The sequence below is a fragment of the Budorcas taxicolor genome, chromosome 23, assembly GCF_023091745.1.
Source record: "Budorcas taxicolor isolate Tak-1 chromosome 23, Takin1.1, whole genome shotgun sequence".
NCBI classification, from domain to species: domain Eukaryota; kingdom Metazoa; phylum Chordata; class Mammalia; order Artiodactyla; family Bovidae; genus Budorcas; species Budorcas taxicolor.
The window spans coordinates 51029869-51057167 of NC_068932.1; the positions used below are offsets into that span (position 1 = coordinate 51029869).

Genomic DNA, 27299 nt, shown 5'->3' on the forward strand with positions numbered 1-27299 from the left:
GGCCCGCCCCCCGGAGCCGCCCCCCGGAGCCGCCCCCCGGCAGCGCCAGTCAGGGCCCGCCCCGCCCACCGGCCCGGGTGGCGAGACCACGCAGGTGTCGCGAGACCACGCAGGTGTCGCGAGACCACCCAGGTGTCGCGAGACCACGCCAGGCGGCGGAAGTGGGCGGGGCGACGGGCCGGCGGTTTAGGGAGGAGGGGGCGGGAGAAGGGTCCAGGAGGAGGGTCACTGAGTTTGTCCGTGAATGATGCCGACAGCAGCAACTTTAGTACGTTAACCCCTTTATCGACAGCATCCATCTTAGTCATCTGACTTACCTGGTTAGTGTTCAGTTAGCACAGTACTGAGGTCAGAGGGCACAAGAAAGGGAAGTTTGGGGTGGAGAGATTAATCATGAACTCAGTAAGAACATTTGGTTTTAGGGGGACTTGACTGAAATGTCACGGAGAATTCAGAGTTCTTCCTGTTTTGCAGTGTGGAGGAGTTGAGGGGCAGATGTGCTTGGACAAGGGAAAGACAATTATTAACAGCATGCTTCCTTTTAGAGGCATCACGTGACTGAGTTTTCCCCCGCTGAGCACTGTGGCAAACATCCATGAGTACTCTCTGCTTCCCTTCCTCCCACTGCATGGGCCGGAGGCGCCCACGAGGCGTGTGCAGCATTAGTCGCAGCAGCTGCACTATGGCTGAGGGAAGACTTGCAACATCGTGAACAGTCCGTGTCACTCTGAAGTTCGTGTATTTATAGGTCTAGATATAACCCAAGTGAAGCAGAAGACTGACTCTTTACATTGGTAACTAGATGCCTATTGAATACTAGGTGAGAATAGTTTTATTTTTATAAAATAAGATGTAACTGGTGGTGCTAGTGGTACTCTTGCCTGGAAAATCCCGTGGACGGAGGAGCCTGGTGGGCTGCAGTCCATGGGGTCTCTACGAGTCGGACATGATTGAGCAACTTCACTTTCACTTTTCCCTTTCATGCACTGGAGAAGGAAACGGCAACCCACTCCAGTGTTCTTGCCTGGAGAATCCCAGGGACAGGGGAGCCTGGTGGGCTGCCGTCTATGGGGTTGCACAGAGTCGGACATGACTGATGCAACTCAGCAGCGGCAGCAGCAGGGGTAAAGAATCTGCCTGCCAGTGCTGGAGACATAAGAAATGTGAGTTTGATCCCTGGATTAGGAAGCTCCCATGGAGGAGGGTATGGCAACCTACTTCAGTATTCTTGCCTGGAGAATTCCATGGACAGAGGAGCCTGGCAGGCTACCTTCCATAGGGTCACAAAGCGTTGGACGCAACTGAAGAAACTTAGCATGAACACACGCAAATTTTAACAATGAAATAATGTCTTTACTTTGATTTATAAATTTCAAATGTTTGGACACCTATTATTAGCCTCCATTTGTATTCTTGCCCAAATTGTGCAAAGTTGAGGGTGAAGATAAAAAGATAGCCTACAGGGGACTACCTGGTTGCCCAGTGGTTAGGGCTCAGAGCTCTCATTGCTGGGGGCTTCGGCTTCATTCCTGGTCCATGACCAGGAGAACTATGACCCCACAAGTTGCATGGGGAAGCCAAAAATAAAAGAAAAAAAATCACCTACAAATGAAAAGCAAAATGGATGTTTTCAAGTAAATAATACAATCCAAATTAGAATTTAATACTCAGCAAAACTTTATTTCCAGGCTAATGGAAAAAGCAAGAGAGTTCCAGAAAAACATCTATTTCTGCTTTATTGACTATGCCAAAGCCTTTGACTGTGTGGATCACAATAAACTGTGGAAAATTCTGAAAGAGATGGGAATACCAGAACACCTCACCTGCCTCTTGAGAAACCTATATGCAGGTCAGGAAGCAACAGTTAGAACTGGACATGGAACAACAAACTGTTTCCAAATAGGAAACGGAGTACGTCAAGGCTGTATATTGTCACCCTGCTTATTGAACTTCTATGCAGAGTACATCATAAGAAACGCTGGGCTGGAGGAAGCACAAGCTGGAATCAAGATTGCCGGGAGAAATATCAATAACCTCAGATATGCAGATGACACCACCCTTATGGCAGAATGTGAAGAAGAACTAAAAAGCCTCTTGGTGAAAGTGAAAGAGGAGAGTGAAAAAGTTGGCTTAAAGCTCAACATTCAGAAAACGAAGATCATGGCATCCAGTCCCATCACTTCATGGGAAATAGATGGGAAACAGTGGAAACAGTGTCAGACTTTATTTTTGGGAGCTCCAAAATCACTGCAGATGGTGATTGCAGCCATGAATTAAAAGACGCTTACTCCTTGGAAGAAACGTTATAACCAACCTAGATAGCATATTCAAAAGCAGAGACATTACTTTGCTGACTAAGGTCCGCCTAGTCAAGGCTATGGTTTTTCCTGTGGTCATGTATGGACGTGAGAGTTGGACTGTGAAGAAAGCTGAGCACTGAAGAATTGATGCTTTTGAACTGTGGTGTTGGAGAAGGCTCTTGAGAGTCCCTTGGACTGCAAGGAGATCCAACCAGTCCATTCTGAAGGAGATCAACCCTGGGATTTCTTTGGAAGGAATGATGCTAAAGCTGAAACTCCAGTACTTTGGCCACCTCATGCGAAGAGTTGACTCATTGGAAAAGACTCTGATGCTGGGAGGGATTGGGGGCAGGAGGAGAAGGGGACAACCGAGGATGAGATGGCTGGATGGCATCACTGACTTGATGGACGTAAGTCTGAGTGAACTCCGGGAGTTGGTGATGGACAGGGAGGCCTGGTGTGCTGCGATTCATGGGGTTGCGAAGAGTCAGACATGACTGAGCGACTGAACTGAAGGACAGAATCAAGACATTTTCCTACAAAGAGATGACAAGAGCTTTTACCACAGTAGGCTCTGTCTTAGTGTGGGCTACGGTGCTGTGACAGGCATCCAAACGGGAATGGCTCCAACATGAAAGAATTTTTTTCTAACACTCCCGGGCTAGTATTGAAGTAGGTGGCTGCTATCCTTCATGAAATAATCTATGGACAAAAGCACAAATGACAAAAGAAAAAAATATATATAGACTTCACCCAAATTAAAAACTTTTATGTTTCAGAGGGAAACCTAAAGAGTGAAAAGCCATCTCACAGAATAAGAGAAAAAGCCTCACCAGTCATGTGTCTGAGAAAGGTCTTGTGTCCAGAAGATATAAAGAATACTTTCTACTTGCTAACCAAAAAAACAGTCATTTTACCATTTTTGTCTATTTTAGAGACTCATGACTCAATAGACATGAGTTTGAGTAAACTTCGGGAGTTGGTGATGGACAGGGAGGCCTGGCGTGCTGCAGTCCATGGGGTTGCAGAGTCAGACACGACTGAGTGACTGAACTGAACTGAACTTACCATTTTTCTCTATTTTATAGAGAAAACCAGGAAGTTGGGAGGAGTTCTGAAGAAAAGTCAGTCGGAGGCAAATTAGAGTTCAGGGTGATGACAGGTTCTCATTGGCCTAGTAGCTGGAGTCCTCACTTTCCTGTAAGAGATGCAGTGAACATCTTTCCTGTTGGAACCTGTCTTGGAGGATTTTTTCCTGTTGATGATCCTTCTCTCTGGGTCTGTAATTGACAATGCTTCCTGTAATTGACAGTCACGTGTGTGAGAGCTCCCTCTTCTGGCCTTCCAACTCCATTTTAAATGGTTTCCCTTTATTAATGTTCGACATTCTAGGAATCAGTGAACTAAAATGGACTGGAATGGGTGAATTTAACTCAGATGACGATTATAGCTACTACTGCGGGCAGGATCCCTCAGAAGAAATGGAGTAGCCATCATGGTCAACAGAAGAGTCCGAAATGCAGGACTTGGATGCAATCTCAAAAACAATAGAATGATCTCTGTTCGTTTCCAAGGCAAACCATTCAATATCACAGTAATCCAAGTCTATGCCCCGAACAGTAATGCTGAAGAAGCTGAAGTTGAACGGTTCTATGAAGACCTACAAGACCTTGTAGAACTAACACCCAAAAAAGATGTCCTTTTCATTATAGGAGACTGGAATGCAAAAGTAGGAAGTCAAGAAACACCTGGAGTAACAGGCAAGTTTGGCCTTGGAATGTGGAATGAAGCAGGGCAAAGACTAATAGAGTTCTGCCAAGAAAATGCACTGGTCATAGCAAACACCCTCTTCCAACAACGCAAGAGAAGACTCCACACATGGACATCACCAGATGGTCAACACCGAAATCAGATTGATTATATTCTCTGCAGCAAAAGATGGGAGAAGCTCTATACAGTCAACAAAAACAAGACCAAGAGCTGACTGTGGCTCAGATCATGAACCCCTTATTACCAAATTCAGACTGAAATTGAAGAAAGTAGGGAAAATCGCTAGACCATTCAGGTATGACCTTAATCAAATCCCTTATGATTATACAGTGGAAGTGAGAAATAGATTTAAGGGCCTAGATCTGATAGACTGACTGCCTGATGAACTATGGAATGAGGTTCGCGACATTGTACAGGAGACAGGGATCAAGACCATCCCCATGGAAAAGAAATGCAAAAAAGCAAAATGGCTGTCTGGGGAAGGCTTACAAATAGCTGTGAAAAGAAGTGAAAAGCAAAGGAGAAAAGGAAAGATATAAGCATCTGAATGCAGAGTTCCAAAGAATAGGAAGAAGAGATAAGAAAGCCTTCTTCAGCGATCAACGCAAAGAAATAGAGGAAAACAACAGAATGGGAAAGACTAGCGATCTCTTCAAGAAAATTAGAGATACCAAGGGAACATTTCATGCAAAGATGGGCTCAATAAAGGACAGAAATGGTCTGGACCTAACAGAAGCAGAAGATATTAAGAAGAGGTGGCAAAGATACACAGAAGAACTGTACAAAAAGGATCTTCACGACCAGGATAATCACGATGGTGTGATCACTCACCTAGAGCCAGACATCCTGGAATGTGAAGTCAAGTGGGCCTTAGAGAGCATCACTACGAACAAAGCTAGTGGAGGTAATGGAATTCCAGTAGAGCTATTTCAAATCCTGAAAGATGATGCTGTGAAAGTGCTGCACTCAATATGCCAGCAAATTTGGAAAACTCAGCAGTGGCCACAGGACTGGAAAAGGTCAGTGTTCATTCCAATCCCAAAGAAAGGCAATGCCAAGGAATGCTCAAACTATTGCACAATTGCACTCATCTCACACGCTAGTAAAGTAATGCTCAAAATTCTCCAAGCCAGGCTTCAGCAATACGTGAACCGTGAACTTCCTGATATTCAAGCTGGTTTTAGAAAAGGCAGAGGAACCAGAGATCAAATTGCCAACATCCTCTGGATCATGGAAAAAGCAAGAGAGTTCCAGAAAAACATCTATTTCTGCTTTATTGACTATGCCAAAGTCTTTGACTGTGTAGACCACAATAAACTGTGGAAAATTCTGAAAGAGATGGGAATACCAGACCACCTGACCTGCCTCTTGAGAAATCTGTATGCAGGTCAGGAAGCAACAGTTAGAACTGGACATGGAACAACAGACTGGTTCCAAATAGGAAAAGGAGTACGTCAAGGCTGTATATGTCACCTTGCTTATTTAACTTATATGCAGAGTACATCATGAGAAACGCTGGACTGGAAGAAACACAAGCTGGAATCAAGATTGCTGGGAGAAATATCAATAACCTCAGATATGCAGATGACACCACCCTTATGGCAGAAAGTGAAGAGGAGCTAAAAAGCCTCTTGATGAAAGTGAAAGAGGAGTGAAAAAGTTGGCTTAAAGCTCAACATTCAGAAAACGAAGATCATGGCATCCGGTCCTATCACTCCATGAGAAATAGATGGGGAAACAGTGGAAACACTGTCAGACTTTATTGTTGGGGCTCCAAAATCACTGCAGATGGTGACTGCAGCCATGAAATTAAAAGACGCTTATTCCTTGGAAGAAAAGTTACGACCAACCTAGATAGTATATTCAAAAGCAGAGACATTACTTTGCCGACTAAGGTCCGTCTAGTTAGTTCAGTTCAGTTCAGTTCAGTCACTCAGTCGTGTCCGACTCTTTGCAACCCCATGAATTGCAGCACACCAGGCCTCCCTGTCCATCACCAACTCCCGGAGTTCACTCAGACTCACGTCCATCGAGTCAGTGATGCCATCCAGCCATCTCATCCTCGGTCGTCCCCTTCTCCTCCTGCCCCCAATCCCTCCCAGCATCAGAGTCTTTTCCAGTGAGTCAACTCTTCGCATGAGGTGGCCAAAGTACTGGAGTTTCAGCTTTAGCATCATTCCTTCCAAAGAAATCCCAGGACTGATCTCCTTTAGGATGGACTGGTTGGATCTCCTTGCAGTCCAAGGGACTCTAAAGAGCTTTCTCCAACACCACAGTTCAAAAGCATCAATTCTTTGCCACTCAGCCTTCTTCACAGTCCAATTCTCACATCCGTACATGACCACTGGAAAAACCATAGCCTTGACTAGACGGACCTTAGTCAGCAAAGCAATGTCTCTGCTTTTGAATATACTATCTAGGTTGGCATAACTTTCTTCCAAAGAATAATTGTCTTTTAATTTCATGGCTGCAGTCACCATCTGCAGTGATTTTGGAGCCCCAACAATAAAGTCTGACACTGTTTCCACTGTTTCCCCATCTATTTCCCATGAACTGATGGGACCGGATGCCATGATCTTCGTTTTCTGAATGTTGAGCTTTAAGCCAACTTTTTTGCTCTCCTCTTTCACTTTCATCAAGAGGCTTTTTAGTTCTTCTTCACTTTCTGCCATAAGGGTGGCGTCATCTGCATATCTGAGGTTATTGATATTTCTCCCAGCAATCCTGATTCCAGCTTGTGTTTCTTCCAGTCCAGCATTTCTCATGATGTGCTCTGCATATAAGTTAAATAAGCAGGGTGACAATATACAGCCTTGATGTACTCCTTTTCCTATTTGGAACTGTCTAGTCAAGGCTATGGTTTTTCCTGTGGTCATGTATGGATGTGAGAGTTGGACTGTGAAGAAGGCTGAGCACCGAAGAAATGATGCTTTTGAATTTTGGTTTGGAGAAGACTCTTGAGAGTCCCTCGGACTGCAAGGAGATCCAACCAGTCCATTCTGAAGGAGATCAACCCTGGGATTTCTTTGGAGGGAATGATGCTAAAGCTGAAACTCCAGTACTTTGGCCACCTCATGTGAAGAGTTGACTCATTGGAAAAGACTCTGATGCTGGGAGGGATTGGGGGCAGGAGGAGAAGGGGATGACAGAGGATGAGATGGCTGGATGGCATCACTGACTTGACGGACGCGAGTCTGAGTGAACTCCGGGAGTTGGTGATGGACAGGGCGGCCTGGTGTGCTGCGATTCATGGGGTCGCAAAGAGTTGGACACGACTGAGCGACTGAACTGAACTGAACTTATTAATGTTCACAAACTCAGTGATACAAAGACAGTAAACAAAGAACAAAGGATTGAACAGACATTTCTACAACAAAAATATACAGATGGCCGATGAGCACACAAAAAATGTTCAACACTGTTAGTCACTGAAAGCCGTTACGTTGTGTCCTACTCTTCGTGACCTCATGAACGCCAGGCTTCCCTGTCTTTCCCTGTCTCCTGGAGTTTAGTTAAATTCATGCCCACTGCGTTTGTGCTGCTGTCTGGCCGTCTCATCCCCGCTGCCCTCTCCCCTTCGGCCTGCAGGCTTTCTCAGCGTCAGTGTCTTTTCTGGTGCTGTGGCTTTCTGCATCAGTCGGCCAAAGTATTAGAGCTTCAGCTTCACCATCAGTTCTTCCAATGGATATTTTCAGGGTTGATTTCCTTCAGGATTGACTGGTTTCATCTCCTCACTGTCCAAGGGACTCTCAAGAGCCTTCTCCAGCACCACAGTTCAAAAGCATCAGTTCTTTTACGTTCAGCCTGTTTTTACAGTCCAACTCTCACATCCGTACATGACTACTGAAAAACCATAGGTTTAACTATACACACCTTTGTCAGCAAAGTGCTATCTCTGTTCTTTGAATACACTGTTTAGGTTTGTCATAACTTTCCTTCCAAGAACCTTTTTCCTTCCAGGCATCTTTTAATTTCATGGCTGCAGTCACTGTCCACAGTAATTTTGGAGCCCAAGAAAATGAAGTTTGTCACTGCTTCCACTTTTCCCCCTTCTATTTGCCATGAAGTGAGGCGACTGGATGCCATGATCTTAATTTTTTGAATGTTGAGTTTTACGTCAGCTTTTTCAGTCTCCTCTTTCACTTTCATCAAGAAGCTCTTTGGTTCCTCTTTGCTTTCTGCCATAAGGGTGGTGTCATCTGCATATCTGATGTTATTTCTCCTGGCAATCCTGATTCTAGCCTGTGATTCATCCAGCCTGGCATTTTACATGATTTACTCTGCATATAAGTTAAACAATCAGAGTGACAATATACAGCCTTGTCTTACTCCTTTCCCAATTTTGAACCAGTCCGTTGTTCCATGTCCGGTTCTAACTATTTCTTCTTGACCTGCATACATGTTTCTCAAGAAACAGGTAAGGTGGTCTGGTACTCCATCTCTTGAAGAATTTTTCCACAGTTTGTTGTGATCCACACAGTCAAAGGCTTTGGCATAGCTAACGAAGCAGAAGTAGATGTTTTTCTGGAATTCCCTTGCTTACCGTATGATCCAGCCAGTGTTGGCAATTTGATCTCTGGTTCCTCAGCCTCTTCAAAACCCAGCTGGTACATCTGGAAGTTCTCAGTTCATATACTGCTGAAGCTTAACTTGAAGAATTTTGAGCATTACTTTACTAGCGTGTGAGATGAATGCAATTGTGTGGTAGTTTGAGCATTCTTTGGCATTGCCTTTCTTTAGGATTGGAATGAAAACTGACCTTTTCCAGTCCTGTGGCCACTACTGAATTTTTCAAATTTGCTGACATATTGAGTGCAGCACTTGAACAGCATCATCTTTTAGGAATTTAAATAGCTCAATTCCATCACCTCCACTAGCTTTGTTCACAGTAATGCTTCCTAAGGCCCACTTGACTTCACACTCTAGTCTGTCTGGCCCTAGGTGAGTAACCACACCATCATAGTTACTGGGAAATTAAGACTTAAAAAAAAAGTTCCTCTTGATCTCTTCTGCTTCCATTAGGTCCTTACTGTCTCTGTCCTTTATCCTGCCCATACTTGCATGAAATGTTCCCTTGATCTCTCCAATTTTCCTGAAGAGATCTCTAGTCTTTCCCATTCTTGTTTTCCTCTAAGTTTTTTTCATTGTCCTTTTAAGAAGGCCTTCTTATCTCTCTTTGCTTTTCTCTGGAACTCTGCATTCAATTGGGTATGTCTTTCCACTTCCCCCTTGCTTTTTGCTTCTCTTCTTTCCTCAGCTATTTGTAAGGCCTCCTCAGACAGCCACTTTGCCTTCTTGCCTGCCTTCTTCTTTGCGATGGTTTTGGTCACCGCTTCCTGTAGTGTTATGAGCCTCCGTCCATAGTTCTTCAGGCGCTCTGTCTACCAGACCTAGTTGCTTGAATGTATTCATCACCTCCACTACATAATCACAAGGGATTTGATTTAGGTCATACCTGAATGGCCTAGTGGTTTTCTCTACTTTCTTCAATTTAAGCCTGAATTTTGCAATAAGGAGCTCCTGATCTGAGCCAGTCAGCTCCAGGTCTTGCTTTTCCTGACTGTATAAAGCTGTTCCAATCTTCAGCTGCAAAGAAAATAGTCTGACTTCAGTGTTGTCCATTTGGTGATGTTCATGCGTAGAGTTGTCTCTTGTGTTGTTGGAAGAGGTTGTTTGCTATGACCAGTGTGTTCTCTTGGCAAAACTCTTTTAACCTTTGCCCTGCTTCATTTTGTATTCCAAGGCCAGACTTGCCTGTGACTCCAGGTATCTCATCTTCCTACTTTTGCATTCTAACGCCCTATGATGAAAAGGACATCTTTTTTGGGGGGTGCGGTGTGGTGTCAGAAGGTCTTGTAGGTCTTCATAGAACTGGTCAACTTCAGCTTCTCTGGCATCACTGGTTGGGGCACAGACTTGGGTCACTGTGATATTGAATGTTTGCCTTGGGAATGAACTGAGATCATTCTGTCATTTTTGAGATTGCACCAAAGTACTGTATTTTGGAGTCTTTTGTTGACAATGAGGGCTATTCCTTTTCTTCTGAAGGATTTTTGCCCACAGTAGTAGATACAATGGGCAACTGAACTCAATTCATCCATTCCTGTCCCTTTAGTTCACTGATTCCTAAGATGTCGATATTCATTTTTGCCATCTCCTGCTTGACCACGTCCCACTTACCTTGATTCATGGATCGACTATTCTAGGTTCCTATACAATGCTGTTCTTCGCAGCACGGGATTTCACTTTCATCCCCAGACACATCCACGGCTGAGTGTTGCTTCGTGTTGTCCCAGCTGCTTCCTTCTTCCTGGAGCTGTTAGTAATTGTCCTCCACTCTTTCCCAGTAGCATATCGGACAACTTCTGACCCAAGGGGCTCATCTTCCGGTGTCATATCTTTTTGCCCTTTTCATACTGTTTATGAGGTTCTCACAGCAAAAATGGTGGAGTGGTTTGCCATTTCCTCCTCCAGTGAACCATGTCTTGTGAGAATGCTGCACTGTGACCACCCATGTTAGGCTGGCATGGCATGGCTCACAGCTTTATGGAGTCACGTGAGCCCCTTCCCCATGACAGAGCTGTGATCTATGAAAGGGCACGATTCTATGTGCAGTGAATGTCCAGAACGGGGGCACGGCTCTGTGTGCAGTAACTGTCCAGAACGGGCAAGGCCATAAAGGCAGAGAGTAGAGTGGTGGTTGCCAGAAGCTGCAGAGGGGGTGGTGGGCACGCTAGAGGGCAGGGTTTTTATGCAGTGATGACAATGTTCTAACTCAGCGAGGTGATGCTGGCACGACTCTGTCAATGTCTTGTAAACCAGTGAACTGTTCACCCTAAATGGGTGAAGTGTACGGCATGTGAATTATAATCATAGAACCTGTTTATGGAAATGAACAGCCTGATTTAGGTAAACCACAGATGTCACTGGGTAGTTACAGCCTCTGTTGTTATGGGTGGCCCTTGGGCATGAGAAGAAGCCCGTGACTTTGTACGAGGCAGACTGAAATGAGGTGTGTGTGTCAGAGCTGCTGCAGGTGACCTGAGACCCAGCAGAACAGTCCAGCACCTGGCCACGGCCACAGGAGCACAGGGGCCAGTGATGACAGGGCAGCCGCAGGTCAGAGGGTTGGCTGAAAGCATGAAGGCCTTGCCTCCCGCCACACCCCTGCCTCTCCTGGGGCCCAAGATGCTCCCTTCCGGGGAGTCGGAGTGCTGCCCTCGCTCCCTGGCCGTGAAGTCAGTGTCGCAGCTCTGTAACTGCCTCTCCTCCCACCACCAGGCCTTCGGTCCAGACGCGGTCAGGTATGAGTGGGGTGAGGGCATTTTTACACCTTGGCCACGTAGTCCCTGCCTCCATGGTGCAGAGTCCTGCCAATCAACAAAAGGCTCCAAGAGGCTGAGCCAGAATTAAGTTCGAGCCCCCCAGACTCCTTCTGGCTGTTCCCACCCGGGGATGGTCAGGGCCGAATCTTGAATTTCTAAATAGGCCTAAGTAAGCCCTTGTCATCCTGACCTTTACTAGAGAAAGGCTGACTGGCAGAGAAGAGGGAGGAGGTGAGGAGGGCAGCGTGGAGAGATTCTGCTCTGACCATCCCTGGGTGGGAACAGCCAAAACAGGGTCTGGGACCATTCACCCTGCTGGGCTTCAGCTTAGCTGACCCTTGGGGGAACATCTCAGGAGGGAGCTCCGCTCATCAGGTGGCAGAATGGGGGGTAAAGCTCCCCCTGTAGACAGGGACACCAGGGCCAGGGTGGGGGGCACCCCAGACGGGCTGTTTCATTGGAATTGCAGGGTCACCTGGCCCGTTCCTCTTTAGTCACAGGATGTCAGGCTGAGCGGCAGGCCAGAGGTGCGGGCAGCATTATGGGTTGGGCTCGGGCCCGGCGCTTTAGCCAGGAGGTGGCACCGCTGAGCCTGGGCCGCCTCTGGGTTCCTGAGGTCACTGCCACCTCCAAAGGCGCCAAGCTCGGCTCCCTTGCAGGCTTCGTGCTGAGCCTGCGCTGCAGGGACAAAAGAGGTGGCCCCCCATACTCACCGCGAGCGGGGCACTTCAACCGGGAGCTTTCCCTGAGAGACAAGCATGAGCTGTGCCTGGAGGGCACCAGCTGGCTCTCGTGGTCCCCGTAGGGGAGTGGTGCGGGGATGCAGAGCAGCTTGGAGAGGTGGGACTTAAGAGAGGAAGGAAGGGCAGGGGGTGCTCGGCAGGGCGGGGTGGGGCGGGGTGTGGAGAGTGTTGAGTGAAGAGCCCTTGATGGCACACGTGCAGCAAACTCGCAGCAGACAAGTTATCAAGCCTCTCCAGAGCCGCCCTCTGCCCCTGCTGTTCGTCCCTCGGGCAGCGGGCTGTTACTGGCAGTCACGCCTTGATCTGCTTGGCAGCTTGTAAGACCAGCCACAGAAACTTCAGTATCAGGAGCCGGTCAGCCGCCTGCACACAGGGGCCCAGCTTTCAGAGCTGGCTGCCCGTCCACAGCGACAGCTCTCCTCAGTGCAGTCCAGCTGCTCAGTTGTGTCCCATTCTTTGCGACCCTATGGACTGCAGCATGGCAGGTTTCTCTGTCCATCACCAACTCCCAGAGCTTGCAAACTCATGTCCATCGAGTCAGTGCTGCCATCCAACCATCTCATCCTCTGTTGTCCCCTTCTCCTCCTGCCTTCAATCTTTCCCAGCATGAGGGGCTTTTCCAATGAGTTGGCTCTTCACATCGGGTGGCCAAAGTACTGGAGCTTCAGCTTCACACCTCTCCTAGATAGTTCTTTTAAAAGGGAGGTAAATGGCAACCCAATCCTATGGACCGAGGAGTCTGTCAGGCTACAGTCCGTAGTGTTGCAAAGAGTAGGACATGACATGGCTTATCAATTGGACAGCAGGAGCCGCATCCCTTGTATGCACATCTCACTGGAGGAAAGGACCACATTCAGTTCAGTTCAGTTGCTCAGTCGTGTCCGACTCTTTGCGACCCCATGAACCGCAGCACACCAAGCCTCCCTGTCCATCACCAACTCCCGGAGTCCACCCAAACCACGTCCATCGCGTCGGTTACGGCATCCAACCATCTCATCCTCTGTCGTCCCCTTCTCCTCCTGCTCTCAATCTTTCCCAGCATCAGGGTCTTTTCAAATGAGTCAGTTCTTTGCATCAGGTGGCCAAAGTATTGGAGTTTCCACTTCAACATCAGTCCTTCCAATGAACACCCAGGACTGATCTCTCTTAGGATGGACTGGTTGGATCTCCTTGCAGTCCAAGGGACACTCAAGAGTCTTCTCCAACACCACAGTTCAAAAGCTTAAATTCTTCGGCACTCAGCTTTCTTTATAGTCCAACTCTCACATCCATACATGACCACTGGAGAAACCACAGCCTCGACTAGATGGACCTTTGTTGGCAAAGTGATGTCTCTGCTTTTTAATATGCTATGTAGGGTGGTCATAACTTTCCTTCCCAGGAGTAAGTGTCTTAATTTCATGGCTGCAGTCACCATCTGCAGTGATTTTGGAGCCCAGAAAAATAAAGTCAGCCACTGTTTCCGCCATTTCCCTATCTATTTGCCGTGAAGTGATGGGACCAGATGCCATGATCTTAGTTTTCTGAATGTTGAGCTTTAAGCCAACTTTTTTACTCTCTTCTTTCACTTTCATCAAGAGGCTTTTTAGTTCTTCTTCACTTTCTGCCACAAGGGTGGCGTCATCTGCATATCTGAGGTTAGTGATATTTCTCCTGGCAATCTTGATTCCGGGAGCTTGTGCTTCCTCCAGCCCGGCGTTTCTCATGATGTACTCTGCATATAACTTAAATAAGCAGGGTGACAATATACAGCCTTGATGTACTCCTTTTCCTATATGGAACCAGTCTGTTGTTCCATGTCCAGTTCTAACTGTTGCTTCCTGACCTGCATACAGGTTTCTCAAGAGGCAGTTCAGGTTATTAATTATTATTAATACCAGAGGTGGTCTGGCATTCCCATCTCTTTCAGAATTTTCCACAGTTTATCGTGATCCACACAAAGGCTTTGGCATAGTCAATAAAGCAGAAATAGATGTTTTTCTGGAACTCTCTTGCTTCTTCCATGATCCAGCGGATGTTGGCAACTTGATCTCTGGTTCCTCTGCCTTTTCTAAAACCAGCTTGAATATCAGGAAGTTCACGGTTCATGTATTGCTGAAGCCTGGCTTGGAGAATTTTACTCTTTGGCTCCCATAATATGGCAGCAAGGCTTATACGCTCCAGGCAGGAGACTGAAGACCCTTCCCAGGGAGCCTGACCAACCCAAGAGGAAGGACTTAGAGACATGGATGATGGGGTTCCCCAACTAAAGCCCCTCCCAAGGAACACCCCAGAGTCAAGCTCATATTTGACAAGCCCCACTCACAAACAGCCATCTGGTCTATTGTTTCTGTCACCAGAAGACAAACATCACCTGACAACTCAGAAAGCCGAAAGAAACAGGAAGAAGGACCCAAAGCACAGCAACTGAGCAGGACACAGCACTCACATCCCCAGTCTCCTGAGAAGATGGCGCACGAAGAGACCCTTCTGTTCTCCAGAAAGAAACATCTGTACAAGAAGAAAGGGCTCCTGGAAATGAACACTGTGGTAGCAGAAATGAAAGCCTCAAGTACCACAGAAGCAGAGCAGTAAAGATGGGAAACAAGAGGACGTGTGAGCTTTCACGGTCCGGGCTCGACCTCTGACAGCCTAAATTAGGGACTTAGAAAGAGCTAAGAGCAGACCGGTAGGGAGTTTGCTCAGGGATGAGTCATCAACAGAAACGACTGGTGAAGTGATGACATCATCTGCTAGGACTGAAGTACAGGACTCTCCAGATTGAGGCCCTCTCTCTGAGTGTGGGACACAATAAACACAACAGATAAAAACCAAGGGACATGGAAGCACCACACTGTGAAACTTCAGATCTGAATTCTTCTTAAAGTTTTTAGTTTTTTTGGCCACGAAGCACAGCATATGGAATCTCAGTTCCCCAACCAGGGGTTGAACCCGTGCACCCTGCACTGGACACTTTTTTGGAGTCTTTGTTTAATTAACTGTTTTTGACTGTGCTGGGTCTTCGTTGCTGCACGCGGGCTTTTCCTAGTTGCAGCGAACAGGGTCTACTCTCCGTTACAGTGTGCGGGATTCTCAGGGTGGTAGGTCCTTTTCTTGCTGAGAACAGCTCTAGGGTGCCTGGGCTTCAGTAGCTAAAGCGCTGGGGCTCAGGAGAGGCCCACGCGCTTTGTGGCTCCATGGCATGGGAGATCTTCCCAGACCAGGGATCAAACTCATGTCCCCGGCATTGGCAGGCGGATTCTTCACCACTGGGCCACCAGGGATGTTCCCAGAACATCTTAAAAACTTCCAGGGAGGGAAACACCCCCATTGCTTGTAAAGGATTAGAAATTAGAATGGCATGGATTTCTTCACAGCACCCCTAAGAGGGAGGAGAAAGGGAGCAGTGCCTTCAGAGTCCGAAGGAAGAGGCTTCAGACCTAGAATTCTATGCCCAGGCAAACTACAGATCAAGTGTGAGGGCAAAGTGAAGATATTTTCAGCTTTGCAATGTCCTTTAAAGAATGACCTCCCAGACACCTCTTCTGGGCTTCACTAAAACTGCAGAGTGGATGCAAGGAGAACAAGGCTATATTACTGAGGAGGGCAACACAGGGAGAGAGAAGGGGCGCCTGGAGATGGAGGAAGACGCCAGACAGAAGGACCACCTGCCCAGACTGGAGCTAACTTCCCTTCCGGCCCACCCCAACTCACGGCGGCACGGCGGGCAGCGGTGGGAGCCGCAGGGCCAGGGGTGGAAGGATGATGTGCTTACAGAGCAGCCCGATGGCCCTTGTAGCAGAAAGCAGGCGCTTTCTAATCGTTGCAAGGCTGTAGGGAGAGACTTGCCCGAACCAGAATAATTCTCCAGAAATGCCTGCAGGCTAGAACTTGTTTCCTGGGTCAGAGAGGCGGGCGGGGGCGGGGCGGGGCGGGACTCGTGCTCCACTCACTGTTTATCTTGCACTTTGTACTTCACGTGTGTTGTACCCTGTGCATGTAGACACGTAACTGTGGACACACTCACACCAGGGTCGTCCTCTCTCCCCATCCGCCCTGACGCCTCGGCACCGCGGTCCACGGGCTCTGGAGGTGAAGGCGCTCGCTCGCGCATCGGAGGCAGAAAAGAGGCTCCTCCTCCGCCTCCTGGCCGCCGTTCCCACGTCTCCTGAGGACCAGGACACGACCCGAACAGGCCAGTCGGCCGCCCCGATTCTCCCTCGGTGGGGACGCTCGCCCACATCGCCGGCTCCGGTGGATAACACACCGACCCCTCCGCGCTGGCCCTCGCACTCCCGGGCGGCCCTCCGCCACCTTCCCGCGCGGTGGGCCAGACCTTGCGTCTAAACCCCCCGGGCGCGCGCGCAGCGGAGCCAGGCCCACGCGGGGGGCGGGCCGGGCTGGAACTCCTTGCCCCCCTCGCCGCGCCCCTCGCCCCTTTCACCTCCGGCCCCGCCCCTCGCCTCTTTCCTCCTCTGGCCCCGCCCCTCGCCCCTTTCACCTCCCGCCCCGCCCCTCGCCCCTTTCACCTCCGGCCCCGCCCCTCGCCCCTTTCACCTCCCGCCCCGCCCCTCGCCCCCTTCTTCCTCCGGCCCCGCCCCTCGCCCCCTTCTTCCTCCCGCCCCGCCCCTCGCCCCCTTCTTCCTCCCGCCCCGCCCCTCGCCCCTTTCCTCCTCTGGCCCCGCCCCTCGCCCCTTTCACCTCCCGCCCCGCCCCTCGCCCCTTTCACCTCCGGCCCCGCCCCTCGGCCCTTTCTCCTCTGGCCCCGCCCCTCGCCTCTTTCCTCCTCTGGCCCCGCCCCTCGCCCCTTTCACCTCCCGCCCCGCCCCTCGCCCCTTTCCTCCTCTGGCCCCGCCCCTCGCCCCTTTCACCTCCCGCCCCGCCCCTCGCCCCTTTCACCTCCGGCCCCGCCCCTCGCCCCTTTCTCCTCTGGCCCCGCCCCTCGCCTCTTTCCTCCTCTGGCCCCGCCCCTCGCCCCTTTCACCTCCCGCCCCGCCCCTCGCCCCTTTCCTCCTCTGGCCCCGCCCCTCGCCCCTTTCACCTCCCGCCCCGCCCCTCGCCCCTTTCCTCCTCTGGCCCCGCCCCTCGCCCCTTTCACCTCCCGCCCCGCCCCTCGCCCCTTTCACCTCCGGCCCCGCCCCTCGCCCCTTTCCTCCTCTGGCCCCGCCCCTCGCCCGTCCTCCTCCGGCTCTGCCACGCCCCTTGCCCCCCCCCGAATCCCCGCCCCTGCTCTGGTCTCTTCCCGGCTCCACGACCCTCCTAGCGGCGGGGGACTCTCCGGAACCGCCCGGGACGGCGGCGATGCAGTCGGGTGGTCGTCAGGCGGAAGCCCCGGGCCGCGGCCCGCGGGTGCTGGTGGTGGGCGGCGGCATCGCGGGGCTGGGGGCGGCGCAGAGGCTCTGCCACCACCCGGCCTTCTCACACCTTCGGGTTCTGGAGGCCACGGCCCGCGCCGGTGGCCGCATCCGCTCGGAGCACAGCTTCGGTAACAGCCTTTCCCGGAACCCCTTCCCGGAGCCCCGCCGGTGCCTCCGGAGCCCTGCTCCTGGCTCGGCCTACGTCCAGGGTTAGGCGTCCCGGAACCCTTATTTGGTCCCTTGAGCGAATGCTCGCTCCGCCCCACGTAATTACCGAAGTTCACTGCTCCCCGAAACTCAGCTGCCCGCAGTGAGCAGGGTCGGCCGCTGCGGCGGAGGGGAACCCGTGACTACACAATGGCCCTGGTTCTGACCGCCGCAGGTAGCCCCCCACACCACCACCCCCTGCCTCCAGGTTGCTCCTTGGTGCCTCTTCTGCCCCCAGGCCTTCCTCCAAGTATCCTTCCCAGGCAAGTGCAGGCCAGCACCCCCTCGGGGGGTGTTCCCCTAAGCCAGGTCTGACAGGTCCTGCAGCCAGAGCGTGTGGTCCTCTGGGACCTTGTGGGCCTCTGGCTGATTTTCAGAGCGTATCTGGGAAGGGCAGGGCTGCGGGTGGCAAGGGGAGGGACTCAGGGCAGGGAACCTCAAGGCGGCCTCTCCTATGGCTCCCAGGTGGCGTGGTGGAGGTGGGCGCCCACTGGATCCATGGGCCCTCCGAGGGCAACCCCGTCTTCCGGCTGGCTGCCAAATACGGGCTGCTCGGGGAGAAGGCCCTGTCCGAGGAGAACCAGCTGATCGAGACTGGGGGTCACGTGGGCCTGCCGTCTGTGTCTTACGCCAGCTCTGGGGTGAGTGTGAGCCTTGAGCTGGTGGCAGAGATGGCCAGGCTGTTCCACGGTCTCATCGACCAGACCAGGGAGTTCCTGCAGGCGGCTGAGACCACCCCACCCAGTGTTGGGGAGTACCTCAAGGAGAAGATCCGCCAGCACATGGCCAGCTGGACAGAGGATGAGGAGACCAAGAAGCTCAAACTGGCCATCCTGAAGAACTTGTTCAATGTGGAGTGCTGTGTGAGCGGCACCCACAGCATGGACCTGGTGGCCCTCGCGCCTTTCGGGGAGTACACGGTGCTGCCGGGCCTGGACTGCACCTTTCCTGAGTATGTGCCTGCCCCTCCCACCCAGACAGGCCCCTCTGTGCTTCCCCAGGCCCTCTCCATGCACCCCGGGGGTCCCTACCTGTACCTGAGGCCAAGCTTTGGGAGGCAGGGGATGGGTGAGAGGGACAGGGGCTCTTTGTCTTCCTGTGTTAGGGAGATTGGTCATTTATTTCCATCGTTTTGATCACTTATGAAAAAGAAAAGAATTCTTCTCAAGAAAAAGTGATTAAAAAAAGGAAATGCATCTTGTAATGCCTTGCTTCCCCCCAGGTTTAGGAGGCCTCCTGCCTGTAAGCACTGTGGGGGCTTGGACCTCAGAGATGGGCAGACAGGCCTGCTCTGTGTTGGGGTGGCTGTCCCCTCACGGGGCCCTCACGAGACCCTCCAGGACTGCCCTGTACAGGGAGGGCGCTATGACGGGGAAGATGCCCAGAGTGGGAGCCCTGGGCTGGGTGAGGAGGGACCTGCTCGCCACGAAAACCTGGGGAGCTCTGCTCCTGTAATCCTCCCGTGAGACCCCCTCCCTTCCTGCCCTCCTCCCTGGCTGAGCTGGGACCAGAGCCCCCTGCAGCTCCCTGGTCTGGCGCCTGGTCCTGACCACGGGACACCTCTGTTTCCCCCAGGGGCTACCAAGGACTCACAGACTGCATCATGGCCTCCTTGCCCAAGGACGTGATGGTTTTTGACAAACCCGTGAAGACCATTCACTGGAATGGGTCCTTCCAGGAAGCTTCTGCTCCTGGGGAGACTTTTCCTGTGCTGGTGGAATGTGAGGATGGAGACTGCTTCCCAGCCCATCACGTGGTCGTCACCGTGCCCTTAGGTAAAGCCTGCTGTTCTGGTCGGTTACTCCAGTTCCCATTCAGGTGCCCCGGCCTCTGGCTTTCTCCAGCCTCATCCACTCCGGGGCACTCGTTGGCTGCTGAGCTCACGTTTTCATTCTGAGTTTGGGATAGAGCTACTCCACTGTGCTTTGTAGCAACTGGTCGCTTTGAAGTGAGGTTTCACAGGAAGAGAAAGGTCGGGGGAGGGGGATGCTGCTCCTTTGGGAGGTAATTCACAGAAGGGTTGGGACTGCCTCCTGAGGCTCACCACACTGCTTTCTTAGCGAGGTGGAGAGGGCGGAGAGCCAGGTCTTACGTTTCGGTCCCGGTGGTAATCGAGGAAGGAGCTGTGGGCATAATCCTGTTTAATCCCAGACCTGATGCTTTAGATCTAGCAGTAGGAGCTGGCAACCTGGTAAAAGGTGGAGATAACTGAAAGCAAGTTTGCCTGTTTATCTCATCTGCTTCTCTGGCAGCTTGGGAAATCTCTGCCCCACCCCCTATTTGACAGATGATAGCACAGAGAAGTCACTTAACTGCCCAAGTTCACAAAGCTAACGGGTGCCAGCATGGCTGGAAGGTGAAGGGCAGGAGTCTGGCCTGCCCCGCCCGCACCCATGGGCCACGGCTTCTCCTGTCCCCTTCGGGGAGGGCTGGGCATGGATTGGCTTGCTCAGCACTGGCTCCTTCTCCCACGGGGGACTCTGCTGCACGTTATTAGCAGTGTTGCTTCTCCTCCCTTTCCAAGTCAGCACACAGGTCTGCCACAGGCTCTGTTCTTTTACAGGGATGGCCTGGCTCATGCACAGTTGTGGTGTGGGCGCTGAGCCTGCTGCAGTCAGTGGGTGCATCATTATGGCTGTGTTGTCACCGTCCACAGGGGGCCAGGCACCTGTCCCGTTTGTTCTTTATAGCTACACCGTATTTTCTCATGTGTAGGTACCATTTATTTGGAGAAGGAAATGGCAACCCACTCCAGTGTTCTTGCCTAGAGAATCCTGTGGACAGAGGAGCCTGGTGGGCTGCTGTCCATAGGGTCACACAGAGTCAGACACGACTGAAGCGACTTAGCATGCATGCCTGCATTAGAGAAGGAAATGGCAACCCATTCCAGTGTTCTTGCCTGGAGAATCCCAGGGATTCTCCAGGGGAGCCTGGTGGGCTGCCGTCTATGGGGTCACATAGAGTCGGACACTGAAGCGACTTAGTAGCAGCAGCAGCAGCAGCAGGTGCTGCTAATTATACCGTTTTGAACTGTGGTGTTGCAGAAGACTCTTGAGAGTCCCTTAGACTGCAAGGAGATCCAACCAGTCCATTCTGAAGGAGATCAACTCTGGGATTTCTTTGGAAAGAATGATGCTAAAGCTGAAGCTCCAGTACTTTGGCCACCTCATGTGAAGAAAAGACTTTGATGCTGGGAGGGATTGGGGGCAGGAGAAGAAGGGGACGACTGAGGATGAGATGGCTGGATGGCATCACTGACTTGGACGCGAGTCTGAGTGAACTCTGGGAGTTGGTGATGGACAGGGAGGCCTGGCGTGCTGCAATTCATGGGGTCACAAAGAGTCGGACACGACTGAGTGACTGAACTGAGCTGAAAGTTACTTTTCACGTGTCCTGTTGCACACAGCATTGTACACGTGTGTTTGGGTACATGTGTGTGGGACCAAGGCCAGTCCTGCAGGACCTGGTGTGCTGAAGCTCTGCAGCGAGAGGCTGGCTGGGGAGGTGCACCCCACCGCCTGCAGCGGTCACGGCCGAGCCTTGTTCCCTGTCAGATGGTTGGTCTTTTTCTCGTGAACTAGCGAGGTTGGCTTGTGCTGAGAATGTTTCCTCTCCTTGTGGTCTGACTTCGGGCTAAATGCTGATCAGTTTCCCTGTGGCTTCTGGGTGAAGCCTGTGTATTTCACCGTTCCTGCAAACTAACCCTGGGCAGCCTGAGAAGCAGCAGGCTCAGGCCTGTCCCGCAGAGCGGTCCGGGGCTGGGCCACCTCATCCCGCGTGGCCAGGCATTCTCGGGGCCTGCCTGTCCCTCCACTGAGTGCTGGCTGTTGGGGCCCCGGCCTGCAGGGCACCTGCGTGGCTCCCCGACGCCTGTCTCTGACTCCTCTGACGGGCTCAGGGCCCATTCCTGTGGCTGTCGATTCCCATTTAAGAGACTGACATGGCGTAAGGTGTCCAATTTTGAATTTCAGGTTTTTTAAAGAAACATCTGGACACCTTCTTTGAGCCACCACTGCCCACTGAGAAGGTGGAAGCGATCAGGAAAATAGGCTTTGGGACCAACAACAAAATCTTCCTGGAGTTTAAGGAGCCCTTCTGGGAGCCGGACTGCCAGCACATCCAGGTGGTGTGGGAGGACACGTCGCCCCTGGAGGACGCCGCCCCCGCACTGCACGACACCTGGTTCAAGAAGCTTATTGGCTTTTGGGTCCTGCCTCCCTTCCAGTACGTGTTCTTTCCGGTTTCTCTGAGGAGGCCTGGGTGTGAGCTCTCCGGGGTTCCGGCACTGTGTTGATTCTCCTCGAGGCGTTTAAATGCGGGGGGACGCCAGGGGCACCCTAAAGTGGTGAGACAGACCCCCTGAGCCCACTCCCTGCAGGGACAGACAGAGGCCCACCGTGTGCAGCTCGTCGGCATCTCCTGGGACCTGGAATGTGCAGTGAATACTTGCAGTTGTTTTCCTTCTAAGAGACACTCTCTGCTCATTTATGAGACGTGTTCGCTGAGGACCCAGGGGTGCTCACCCCAGCGGCCAAGCCAGGGTCCACATGGTACGCCCAGTTCCCTCCGGCCCATTGTGTGGATTTTTTTTTTTTTCCATGCAGGGTTTTATAAAGAGGAGTAGAAGGGTCAGGACTTGATACAGAGTCCCCGACTGTGCTAGGGACAGCTGTCCCCATCAGCCTTCGACGGTGGAGACAGCAGGAACCATCTTGGTGCCCTGAGAGTTCTGACCTTGCAGACCCTGTGTTAAGGGGCCCGGGGCTTTGAGCCCACACTGGTGCAGCCGCTGGCCACAGCACAGCCGGTCTGGGTGTGGCGGGCCTGGTCCAGCTCCGCTTCTCTCCAGCAGGGCCAGCCACGTGCTCTGTGGCTTCATCGCGGGGCTCGAGTCCGAGTTCATGGAGACACTGTCGGACGAGGACGTGCTCAGGTCTCTGACGAAGGTGCTCCGCAGGGTGACAGGTACTGACCGCAGGGGCCACGCTGCTGCCTCCCACCCGAGTGGCTGGTCTGTGACAGGGACCAAACCTCCCCCAGAGAGGAACTGGGTTCGGCCCTGGGTCTCTGGGGACAGTCCTTCCCGTGTCAGCTGGCACTGAGGGTTCTCCTTTCTGGGAGACTGAAATGGCTTTGCAAGCACTTCCCACTTCTCTTTTCTAAAAATCTGCCACCAAGATGGATGTGAATGTCCGCAATCAGAGCTTTACAGGCAAGACGCCGAGGCTCGGAAAGGCAGCGGGGCGTGTCAGGACGCTGCTTCAGGGGCCTCCTGAGGGGAGCCCTGCACTCGCACCCCCTGGGCTTGGCTCCCCAGCAGTGGTCTCACTCTCAACTGCTTGGTCGTAACGGTGGGAGGCTCCTTGTGGATGGGTGGGCGGGCTGCTGGCTAACGTGAGTGTCTCTTGGCCCAGGGAACCCCCGGCTCCCCGCGCCCAGGAGTGTGCTGCGGTCCTGCTGGCATAGCGCCCCGTACACCCGGGGCTCCTACAGCTACGTGGCTGTGGGCAGCTCTGGGGACGACATGGACCGGCTGGCCCAGCCCCTCCCTTCAGGCGGCAAGGGGGCGCAGGTAGGAGGAAGCCGCCGGGTGAGGGCACCGGGGTCCCACAGAGGGCCTGGGGACAGGACAGGCCCCGTGAAGCCTGGGGCTGCTGCTGCAGTCAGCGGGCCAGGACCCTGCGACTCAGAGTCCACTTTCTTTTTGAAACGTGTTATTTTAATCAGAATTATACATACCTGTGGCTTGAAATGTCAGAGCATTCTGTAGAGATGGCTAACATAATAAAAACACAATATAGCCTTCTGGCGGGGGCACACTGCTGACCCTTGCCAGGCTGTGCTTCAGGCTGGCTCTGACTGCTGAATACCACATTAAGCTGCTGCCTTGCTAGACCAGTCTTTTAGAATTGAAGTTCAGTCGCTTCACGATGTTGTGTTAGTTTCAAGCGTCCAGCGAAGTGATTCAGCCATGTGCGTGCATGTACCCTCCCTCAGACTCCTTCCCATTATGGTTCTGCTGCTGTTTACAAAGGGGCCTCCCTGGTGGCTCAGTGGTAAAGAACCTGCCTGCAGTGCAGGAGACGCAGGTCCAGTCCCTGGGTCAGGAAGATCCCCCGGACAAGGACATAGCTACGCACTCCAGTCTTCCTGCCTGGAGAATCCCATGGACAGAGGAGCCTGGCGGGTTACAGTCCATGGGGTCACAAAGAGTCAGACAGAAACAAGTGACTAACGCTTTCAGTTTTTACAAAGCACTGAGTTGTGGAAAACTTTCAACGCCATAAAGGTTGGCAGAGCCTTTGGGTTCCTGTCTCCAGCTTCACACCTGTCTGCCCCTGGCGTCTCCCTGCTCTCCTAACTCCCTTGCTGGTGAGCACGTCCCACAGGCAAGGCTTTGTCTGCGGGTGTTCCAGGGAGCGTCTCTAAGGACCGAGGCCACGTCTTAAAACGCCCAGCTACAGCACTGTCATCACCCTCAGCATTCACGTGCCACCCAGCACTCCCTGTTCAGTTCCACGTGCCTCCGCCTCCCACGGCCGCCTGATGCAGAGAGCTGGCTCACTGGGAAAGACCCTGATGCTGGGAGGGATTGGGGGCAGGAGAAGGGGCCGACAGGATGGGATGGCTGGATGGCATCCCCCACTCGATGGACATGGGTTTGGGTGGACTTCGGGAGTTGGTGATGGACAGGGAGGCCTGGCGTGCTGTGGTTCATGGGGTTGCAAAGAATCGGACACGACTGAGCGACTGAACTGACTGACTCCCTCCCATGCCTCACAGCATGTGGGATCTTAGTTCCCAGACCAGGAATGGAACCCGGGCCCCCTGCATTGGAAGCACAGTCTTCACCACTCTACCGCCAGGGAAGTCCTTCTAAGTGCTTCTTGATGCTTCACTTTCAGGAATTGCTGATGGGATTCTGGCCACAGCACATAAAGTTCTCGCTTTCTTCCGCGCCTCTGCGCACCCAGCCCTCAGGCCTCTCCCCACCCTCCCAGGCACGATGACGTGGTTTTGTTACGAGCTGTCTGCACACACCTTGTTCGCTGTGGGCACTGTCCACACCTGAGCTGCGAGGGTGCCTTCTTTTTCGTGGTGGAAGCAACCACTTCCCTGGGCTGCTAAATTCTGTAGGTGGGCATGGTGGGACAGCTGTTTCTGCCCATGATGTCCAGGGCCTCAGCTGGGGGTGATTCAGGGCCGGGTTGGGTCACGCGAGGCTGCTTCTCTCTCACGTCTGCCCTGAGCACAGCTGGCATGTTGGCCAGAGGGCCTGCCTGAGGCCTCGCCGAGCGGCTTGGGCTTCCTCACCACGTGGCGGCCTTGGTGCGGTCATGCTGCCCTGTGGCTGTGCGGGGCGTCCGTGAGGGCCTTCTGTGAGGGCAGCTGCCTCGCTCCAGTGAAGCTTGGAGAAGAGGTCCCGCACTCAGGGCCTCAGAGCCCAGCCGTGCTGCCCTCCGGAGTGTATTCAGTCATCTGGGATTCTCCTGAACTATATCATCATGGTTTTTTCCCCCTTTTTCTTTTTCTGGATTTCTAGTTGGATGGTGTACTTCTGAGCTGGCCCTAGAATTTTCTCATCTTTTCCCTGCTAATTTCCCTCTCTGGTGTTTTGCTCTGTGTTTTGGGCGATGTTCAGATTCTCTCCAGAACCGCCTGATGGGTCTTCCGCTCTGAGACTGTGCTGGATTCCGGGTGTGCTGGCTCCGAGGGGTCCTCACTGTTGCTGCTCCTTCCTGCGGCAGCGGCCGGGTGCCGGTCCTTGTTGCCCAACCGCATCAGGGTACTGGGTTAAGGCAGGAGCAAGGCACCACATTTGCCATCACTTCTGCAGCCCAGGCGACAGGTGTGGGGCTGGCGGCCGAGGCCTGGCACCCAGCTGACCACCCCCTTCTTTCCAGCTCCAGGTGCTGTTCGCAGGGGAAGCCACACACCGGGCGTTTTACTCCACCACGCACGGGGCTCTGCTGTCTGGCTGGAGGGAGGCTGACCGGCTCGTGACGCTGTGGGACCCCCAGGCCCAGTGGCCCGAGCCCAGGCTCTGAGCTCCCAGTGCTGGGGTGTGGGAGGCTGGCCCTACCCTGTCCTGTGATGGACGAGGTTCAGGCGGGCTTGGGATGTGGCCACCCGGGGTCAGCTCCCTCATTTCTCAAGCTGCTGGATCCCGGTCAGGGCTGAGCCTGAGCTGAGCACAGTCTTCCTGGAGGAGGGAGACGTGGGATGCTGCCGCTGCCGCCGTCGGTGGCACATAAAAGTGTGTAAAACAGCCTGTGTCGAGTCGTACTTACGCCTCCGAGTTGCAGCCCGGGCCGTCTGTTCTCGTCTTGCCCCGGCCCTGGTCACTGCAGGGCTCTGTGCCCCCAGCACGTGACCCGCCTCAGACACCTGGGACCCTGGCTGTGCTCCCCAGTCCCCGCGTTCTCACTGCAGTGGCGGCGGAGCTGGCAGGCCTCCCCGGTGTGAGTCCACAGACCCTTCACCAGGCACCGGCTGCCCTGTGGGCCAGGTGAGGGCCAGCAAGTGGGAGATGGGAGTTCACCGGGGATGGGGCACCCGGTTCTGATCTGCTGGCCCAAGGTTTTCTGGAGGAAGCGAACAGTGAGGCCTGAAGAGTACAGAGGAACAGGGTGCCCTGGGAAGTGTTGGCATAAATGTGGGGAGCCCTTGGGGGGCCTGGTGGTGTGCTCAGCTGCCCCCATCTCATTTCACTGCATCCTCGAAGTGTCCCAGGGAAGCGGCTGCGTGGCCCCCATCTCACAGCCAAGGAAAGGTCAGAGGCCTCGGGTGGGGTTGGCAGTGGCGTCTCACAGCTGCCATAGCAGAGTGTGGGCGTCTTTCCAGGACTGTCCCCGGAGGCCGTGCAGCTGGAGACTGGCCTGCAGAGGGCAGCAGGGAGCTGCAGAGGCTGGGGCTCCACACCGCACGCATGGGGCCCCCTCGAGGTCAGTGGCTCCTGATCCTCCTGGGACCTCGGGCTGCATGGTCTGTCCTGCTTCGCGTGTGGGCCCTGGAGGAGTGTGTGCATGCCCCAAGAACTGCCACTGGGCTCCTTTCCAGCCCCAAGTGGCCAGACTGTCAGCCGTGGTGCTGGCCGTGCCCTCAGCCCAGCACCTTCTCGTCTTAGGTCGACGCCCTCCCGGGGATCTCTGCCCCCAAAGGTCTGTCTGGGTATCCCCTCCCTTGTGTCCCTGGAGCTGCTTTGCTTGGAGCACCTGCCAGTAAGACAGCTGAAGAGGAATCCCGGGATTTGGCAGGTTTTATTTTAGTTCTTCGGTCCTAGCGCTGTGGAAGGGCAGCGTTTGTCAGGCACACAGCTCTCTGTTGCCTCAGCTTTGGTGAGTCTGCCTGCAGGCCTGAGGCTGTCTGGGTGGGGAGGGCAGCTCAGTGAGGAAGGTCTGGGAGGTTGCGCAGGGGGCCCAGGGGGTCTCACTCAGCCACGGGAGGGCCTGTCTCAGCCCTAGGAACAGCTCGCCCTGAGTATTAGGCTTAGGGCCATCCAGATGATAGTAACGGTATCTTTGAGCTGAGAATCTGAGCATCTTTAGAGTTTTAGGAGCTTGTTTAAAGAACCCCAGTAGCTTCACACTCTTACAACACAGCACAGTGAGCAGCAGC

The 27299-nt window shown here is 53.1% G+C and overlaps 1 protein-coding gene across 2 annotated transcripts; it reads left to right on the forward strand.

Annotated features, from left to right (window-relative positions):
* The first annotated feature begins 17362 nt into the window (after positions 1-17362).
* On the forward strand, positions 17363-25944 carry PAOX (polyamine oxidase). Of its 2 annotated transcripts, none has more exons than XM_052660948.1 (7): positions 17363-17602; positions 18147-18633; positions 19257-19456; positions 21653-21905; positions 22531-22646; positions 23096-23253; positions 25586-25944. In XM_052660948.1, the coding sequence occupies exons 1-7, from the start codon at positions 17419-17421 to the stop codon at positions 25727-25729; spliced, it is 1542 nt and encodes a 513-aa protein (XP_052516908.1). In that variant the 5' UTR covers positions 17363-17418; the 3' UTR covers positions 25730-25944. The 2 variants fall into 2 exon arrangements, with proteins under 2 accessions (XP_052516908.1, XP_052516909.1); XM_052660949.1 differs by having other exon boundaries at positions 22534-22646.
* The last annotated feature ends 1355 nt before the right edge of the window (positions 25945-27299 follow it).